This window comes from Mercenaria mercenaria, chromosome 15 (genome assembly GCF_021730395.1).
Source record: "Mercenaria mercenaria strain notata chromosome 15, MADL_Memer_1, whole genome shotgun sequence".
NCBI lineage: Eukaryota > Metazoa > Mollusca > Bivalvia > Venerida > Veneridae > Mercenaria > Mercenaria mercenaria.
In genome coordinates, this window is record NC_069375.1 from 60,851,781 (window position 1) to 60,859,682 (window position 7,902).

Consider the following 7,902-nt stretch of genomic DNA (forward strand, 5'->3'; position numbering starts at 1 on the left):
GACATTTAAAGTTTTAGAATAAATCTTCTAATTGTTTGATAGAGATACTAGGAAATTTTAATGTTAACATTTTATTAAAAACGTATGAGATGAACACAAATATGATACAAATCATCAATATTATGCACAGCGTGCGAATATAATATAAATGGAGGCCCACATGGAAGATTGGGTAATCCAAATGTGTTAGCCTCATAAAATAATAGAAATTATTTAAATGGAAATAATTTTGTTTATTTATTTTGAGAAATAAGCGTGTCGTTGTTGCTAGGTAATCTGTAATACTTGAATGAATATAGTTTCCACGCTATATGGTCACTCTGCATGCTTGCGTTTATTGAACCGGGCAACAGTAATCTACCACACCACTATTTAACGGTCAAAATCACGTGCAACTTTCTCAGTTCAGTTGTTACTTACGACAATACAAGTTGAAAATCTTCAAGTTGCAATTCTTAGTTTCGGCATCATCTTTAATAAAGTAATGCCACGTGGCAGACGAGGTGTAGTTCGGGGTGCTGGTCGTGGTGCTGGCCGTGCTGCAGGCCGTGGTAGAGGCCGTGTCAACGGTGGACAAGCTGTTAGGCAGCCAGAACAGGAAAACCGTCCAAACACCAGGGGACAAAAGAGGAACGCCGACGAATTAGAGCCGGAGGTGCCGGAATTACAAGCTGAGGGTCCCCAGGCTGACATTGACGGCGGTGGCAACGTCTTACTTCAGGAAGACGCCGGTGGGTCAAATATTATTGATTTTGAGAGACTTATTGTAGATTCTGGTATTATTCCACCCAGTCGGAACGATTCTTCTCATAGAATTGGTTCCCTCACGGGGTGTGACGGTGCAAATGACCAAAACTTACAAAATTTAGGTAGTAATCCGATTGGTTCTATCTTCAGAAATAGTGCTAATATGGGGTGTGGCGGCGCAAGTGACCGACAAACTTTTCTCACAGATGCATTGAACATACTACCTACAAATTCGAGCGCTTTACAAACCAATCCTCTTGTTCGATCAGCAAGTGATGATTTAGCCGCTCATGTTCCGTCGTCCTTAAAGCAACAAATATATAAGGGCGAGTACGTTAATGTATGTCTATTGCTAAAAGGAGCCGTTGAGCTTTCAGAATTCTGCAGAGGTAGCGTTTTTCAATTAACTGCAGACAGACATATTGAAACGGTGCAGAAAGAATGTAAAGATAAATTAACCTCTGTCGAAAAATGGACAGACGCGTTTATTATATACACGTCAATTTATCTGTTGAGCCACCCAGATAAGGTACATGAAATGCTACATTATATGTATAACATTAGGGAATGTGCCATGCGCCAAGGTGGCTTTGCTTGGAGAACATATGACGAACAATTTCGTCTGCGTCAGGCAATAACACCAACGTCCTGGTCACATATAAATAATGAACTCTGGTGGCGGTGCATGCAGGTAAAAGATACCCAAGTGCCCGTACAGACAAATACACGTAGATACACGTGCAACGATTTCAACAATGGCTACTGCGCATGGTCAAATTGTAAATTTTCTCACTCCTGCGCTCAGTGTTTTGCTCCACACCCTGAGATTAACTGCAGCCAGTTTCGGTCAACAAGCAGGTCACAAACTCCAAGGCCTCAAAATACATTTCGCTCCAATGGGTTTCGTAGACCATTCAGGGGTCGTGGAAGGGGACAATCCAACAGAAAGTAGAAACAAAAGGTTGGTTACAGAACAGGTCACTAATTTTGACATCTTAAATATAGCAAAATCCCCCGTTAAACTAGAAGTCTTGAGACGTTTTTCACTTAGCTATGATAAAAATGAAGCAACATTTTTGGTAGAAGGTTTTAGCAAAGGTTTTCCCATTCAATACACGGGACCGAGATCCCCGCGAGACTCAAAAAACTTGCGATCTACATTGTTAAATCCTGAAATTATACAAACTCAAATAACAAAAGAGTTGAAGGCAGGGCGAGTCGCAGGTCCATTTGTTCAACGCCCACTTCCAAATTTAATTATATCGCCAATTGATCTTGTTCCAAAAAAAAACTCCTGGGGAATTCCGAATGATTCACCATTTGTCATACCCCTCTGGTGAGTCAATTAACGATTATATCGACCCAGCTGTATGCTCAGTGCAATACACTAGTTTTGACGAGGCTGTCAAGTTAATACAGGAACTGGGGCGTGACTGCAAGTTATTTAAAGCAGACATCAAAAGCGCATATCGCTTGATACCTATACAACCGTCAGATTTCGAGTTATTGGGTTTTTGTTTCAATGATCGTTTCTATTTTGACAAGGCACTTCCTTTCGGCGCATCTATAAGTTGCATTACATTTGAAAGGTTTGCCAGATTTCTAGAATTTTGCGTAAAGTCGAAATTAAGGTCGGGTAAATTGATTCATTATCTGGATGATTTCTTAGGAGGCGATAAAACATCAACGTTGTGCACTGAGGAACTAACCATTTTTAAGAATACGTTTTCAGAATTAGGCGTACCGTTAGCCGACGAGAAAACGGAGGGCCCGACGGAGATACTTGTATTTCTTGGCCTTGAACTTGATTCAACCAAAATGACTGTCAGAATCCCTGTTTCAAAAATTCAGGAGGTAGTACAAAAAATAAAAGAGATCCTATCACACCACAAAACAACGTTAAAAAAAATGCAGTCTTTGATAGGCTCTTTGAATTTTTGTTGCAGAGCTATCTCCGCGGCGAGACCCTTTTCTCGTCGGTTGATAACTTCAATTTGTGGGTTAACGAAGCCGTATCATCATATTAGAGTAAATAAGGAGATATGCTTAGATTTAAACATGTGGCTGGTGTTCTTGCAAATTTTTAATGGTATATCTGTCTTTCATGACAGATACTGGGTTACTAATGAAGATGTGCAGTTATTTTCGGACAGCGCCGGGGGTACAGGTCTGGGTTTTGGTATATATTTTAAGGGTCATTGGTGCCATGCTAAGTGGCCAGATTCATGGCATTCACGCGGTCTTACGTCTGATATTACAGCCTTGGAATTATTTCCAATTTTAGTGGCAATGTTTATTTGGGGATCAGATTTGGTGAATAAAAAAATCAAATTTAACTGCGATAACATGGCAGTGGTCCATATCTTAAACAAATTGTCTTCGAAATCAGAAAAAGTGATGTGCCTGGTTAGATTTTTGACTTTGAGATGTCTTCATCTTAACATATTGATAAAGGCTAATCATGTCCCAGGTCGTTTTAATGGTATATGCGATGCTTTGTCTCGCTTTCAGTTGACCAGATTCAGGGAGTTAGCACCGACTGCAGATCTCGAACCTTACCCAGTCCCAGAATTCCTCTGGAACATATTCGATCTAGAGCTAGACAACTGCTCCATACAGGAATCGCAACCAATTCTGTCTTGACATATAAGACCGCCATTCGGTCTTTTGAAAACTTTAGACAGTTGTATGCACTTTCAAAATGCTGGCCTATTCCGAGTCGACACATAATTTTGTTCATGAGTTTTTGCTTCGAGAAGGGGTTTTCGCCTAAAACTATTACTACATATGTGGCGGGCTTAAATTACTATCACAAACTGTTGGGGTTTTATGATATCTCTCAGGTTTTTCTTATCAAGAAATTGTTGGAGGGTTGCCACAGAAACCGGATTACTTATGACAATCGTGCGCCACTGACAAAGCCCATTTTGGTTGCCGTCTGCGAGAAACTTACGAAAATTTGTTTTGATAATTATGAGACAAAATTATTCCTAGCTCTCTTCGCATTAGCATATTTTGGCCTATTCAGGGTCAGTGAACTGGTTGTTTCCTGTAGGGGGCAGACAGAGGGCCCAATACAGCAGTCAGATATATCATTTAGCGGCAACAAATATGTTTTTATCAAACTCCGGCATTTCAAAACGAACCAGAGAGGAAAGCCTATTGTATTGAAAATACCAAAGGAAATAGGTCCTATTTGCCCGGTGCGTTCATTATTAGATTTTGTAGCAATACGTCCTAAAAATGGAAGTGTTTTATTCTGCCACAAGGATGGCGTACCAGTAACTAGAGCTCAATTTGTCGCCATTTTAGCTAAAAGTATTAACGAATGTCGATTACCAGGAGTCTTCAAGTCTCACAGTTTTAGAATTGGTAGGGCCACAGACTTAGCGTCTCAGGGTCATTCATCACAGGTTATTATGAAACTTGGTAGATGGAACTCCGATTGTTATAAATTATATATTCGTACTTAAGTGTCATGTTAGTATCGTGACCATCATCGTAAAATATCTGTAAACTTTCCTAGAACGTTTGTTATAAACGTATGGTCAGACAACGGCCAATAATGCCTACATTTTTAATAAACGGCTACAAAGAGGTTTGGGAAATGCCAGTTATGGAGTTCTTTTTATATAAGATCTATTTACATGTTGAAATATCCAGGATAGGGAAAATTGTAAGACTGAAATCTGTGTAAACTTTTGTTTCAAGAAATGAGATATGTGTTAAAGGCCTTTAAGGCTTGATCATGTAGCTGTCACCTCTTTTTCTGGTCGTCCCGTTATGACTAATAATAAAATACATTTTAGTTAAACCTATTCTGATAATTATTTTTCCTCTATTAAGTATCCGTTGAAGATTTGAATATTGATTAACAAAGAAGGAAGTATTAATGAACTCATTAATTATGATTATCCCCACCCCGTCTTAAGAAATTTAGATGGTGACCGTGCGATTTACTTGACATCTTCTGGCATTTCTAAACATTGTTGCATTCATGTTTTTCTAGACATCTGGGTGTTAGGGGACTCGATACCTTATTGGGCCGGTGAAAGAGCGAAACAGACAGGGAAGGAGCATCTGTCTTTACCGAATACGACAATAGCATGGTGGGCAGTCAGGGGGTTGGGCTGGTCAACCTTCCGCCATTCAATTGAGACCCAGGTATTATTATGCAATCCACCTAGAATAATTGCGATAAATTTGGGAGGCAACGATTTAGTTTCGCTATCACTCCTGAATGTAAAGACGGAAATTGAGGCAGAAATTGCATATCTGCGTGACGCTTTCCCGGGTGCCCTGATCATTTGGATAGACATCTTACCCAGGAGAGTCTGGAGAGGGGCATCTGGGTTGAAAGCAATCGACGATAAACGCAAACGCGTAAACAGAGTTGGCCGCCAGACAGTTCGAAAGTCGGGCAGGAGTGACGTCATTTCGCCGGACATAGATGCTGAAACAAATTTCTTCCGGAATGACGGCATTCACTTAAATGAAGTTGGGTGCGAATTTTATTTGGACTACTTAAAAGATGCCATTATTCGTAATTTGTAAAGTATTATAGAATTTTTGGGGGATAAATTTGAAGTTAAATTTATTGTGGCGAAAAAATTCTATCGGCCGGAAGGTGATCGGGCGTCGGTTATTACAAATTAACTTTTTATATCGTTTTACATCATTTCTGTTTGGCGACATTTGTTAATTATCCGATTATGGACTTCCTTTCTTTCGCCGTTGGTATTCAGTTACTTTCCCGGCGGGAGATGGGTGTCTATGGTCGGAGAATTACGTCAATTGCAATGCATTTGGTTTGCATGTTACAGTGGTTCACTCTGGCGGTGGTTGACTGGAGTTGCTTCTAGTCTGTTGCATTTGCTGCTTTGCGTTGCTGTTTTGCGTTCAGTATCAGTTACTTGCTTCGCTGACCGTTAATTGTATATGATGCCGTTTATCACTTTAATCGTAATTGACTCGTGTTGCTTCGGGTCACTAGGTCTGGCCCTTATAGTACTTGGTAAGACCTAGCTAGCTTTGCTGTTTTGCATAAGGCATCGGTATAGCGCATATTACCATACTGGCACCACTGATCCGGTTGTGTGATTGTTGTTCCTTTCTTCTTTATGTTGGTAGTGGTCTCCATTACATCCCGTAGAGAGGAGAGGCCTGCAATTACACAATTGGTTGGACTCTTCTGGTAAGGCGCTGGTGTGTCTTGGTTGCCATTAACCACAATGGTATCAGTTGGCTTGAGTTGCTTCAAGCCCTTGAATTGCATTACATTTTAAAGATTTTTTCTTAATGGTGTTGATTTGCCGGAGACGCCCGGTCTCCTTTCGGTCGATGAAACCTATCCGTCGGTAGGAGCTTTAACCACTATCGACTGACATTCTCGAGCAGCCATTATATATGCCAACCTTTTTCTTTATATTATGTGAAATACAAATCATCTTCTATTTCCAATCATCTTCTATATTATATGAAATAAATATGTTATCATTATTAGATCAATAATAATTATTGAGAATGTTACACGTGTTTATCTTTATTTCGAGTAATCTTAAATAAAGTCTTTATTATTATCATTATTATTATTATAAAAATATTGTAATGAAGAAATTAAAATAATAATGACGATTTTTTCAAAAATTACTCATGCTGATATATCTAAGTCTGAAGTATTAAGTTAAGCTATAAAAATAGCATACAAAATAGTTCGGTAGCTCCTTACATAAAGTAAAGTGGATTTTTTTTTAATTAATCTAAACAATCCTTGAACGATCGGAATCGTTTTGCGAATCGTTTTGCAAATCGTTTTCCGAATCATTTTCCGAATCATTTTCCTCTTCAACATTTTCAAAGGTCCAGCTGTCTTTGAAATTTTCTATTTCTTCACTTAGAAGTTCTTGCCAAAATAAATCAATTTTTGTATCCATTATCGAATATTTCCGAGCTTTAAAGACAAAATGTTTGAAAGCAAATGGTAGAAACCCAGCTCCGAGTCCGACTAGGGTTTGGACTCCAGAAGAAATATCATGAGCCGCTCCGATTGCAAAAATAACCATATATGTGTACAATAAGAATAGCACAACGAGGCTAAAATCTATTACGGCTTTCATGTACAATTTATGTGGCTTTCCTGGACAAGCATCGTGTTCGCATGAAACCATTTTTTCAAAAAATGAAACTGGAATATATTTTACAATCCTGTTGTCAATATTTTCAATGAAAAAAAGTAACCTAGGTAACCTCTTCACTCGCACAACAGTTTCGTCGTCTTTCAACTCTTGGATTTCAAGATCAATGTTACTGTTTTCTGTTATAGGTGGTACGAAGTATGCTGAATTTTTCTCTTTATTTTGTACTATACATTTTATACTTTCTGCATACTTTTTGTGTATATTTCCTTCTAAGAGCTTTAAAAACTTTCGATATTTTTCTGTCACCCCATTGAAACACTTGTATCCATACACAGAAACAAGAAATATAAAAGCTATGTACTTGAACACATCTTCAAAATGAAGAAGACAACCCAAAAGAGAATAAACACTGAAGTTTACCACATAAAGGGTGCAGATTATGACGTACCTTATAAATAAATACAAGGAAAAAGCTTGCCAGACAGTAAGAATTATAATTTCAGCAACCCATTTGATTGGCTTCTTATCTTTCTCTTTTCTCTTATCTTTCTCTTTTCTCTTATCTTTTAACAGAACAAGGTGAAATGCGACTTGCAGCAACACAACTTTGGCTAAAGGAAAAAAAGAGGCAATGAAAAAAAAATATGTAAATTGGTATCACGCATTTCTGTATTTTTTCATCTTTATTTACTTTCTCTTTTATTTTATTTCTAAAATGTTGACCAAACGGCATATGCATATACTTTATACTTTTATGAGTGGTTTTAAAAAAGTAATTTGGAATTTTTTTCGATATTATCTGAAAAACGCAAAAGGTAAGAAAAGCAGCTATATACAAACATATATCGGATATTGGATCGAATATGAAACTAAATTTTATTTCAGGAGGTGTGACTATTGAAATGCCATGTTCTCTTGATATATTTTTGTCATATTCGACGACTGAATGGTCATACTTGTAGTAAAACATATAAATGAGAACCAGAGGAGATAAGCTGATAACCATTATCATAATACA

The 7,902-nt window shown here is 38.1% G+C and overlaps 1 protein-coding gene across 1 annotated transcript; it reads left to right on the forward strand.

The window, feature by feature from the left end:
* The first annotated feature begins 484 nt into the window (after positions 1-484).
* Positions 485-6,306, forward strand: LOC128548800 (uncharacterized). The gene is made up of 2 exons (XM_053524279.1): positions 485-731; positions 4,757-6,306. The coding sequence occupies exons 1-2, from the start codon at positions 485-487 to the stop codon at positions 5,299-5,301; spliced, it is 792 nt and encodes a 263-aa protein (XP_053380254.1). The 3' UTR covers positions 5,302-6,306.
* The last annotated feature ends 1,596 nt before the right edge of the window (positions 6,307-7,902 follow it).

Bases quoted from the DNA above. Each gene is read 5' to 3' on its own strand.
- LOC128548800 (XM_053524279.1), top strand. From the start codon at position 485: ATGCCACGTGGCAGACGAGGTGTAGTTCGGGGTGCTGGTCGTGGTGCT. The intron at 732-4,756 runs GTGGGTCAAATA...ATGTTTTTCTAG, and splicing joins CTTACTTCAGGAAGACGCCG to ACATCTGGGTGTTAGGGGAC.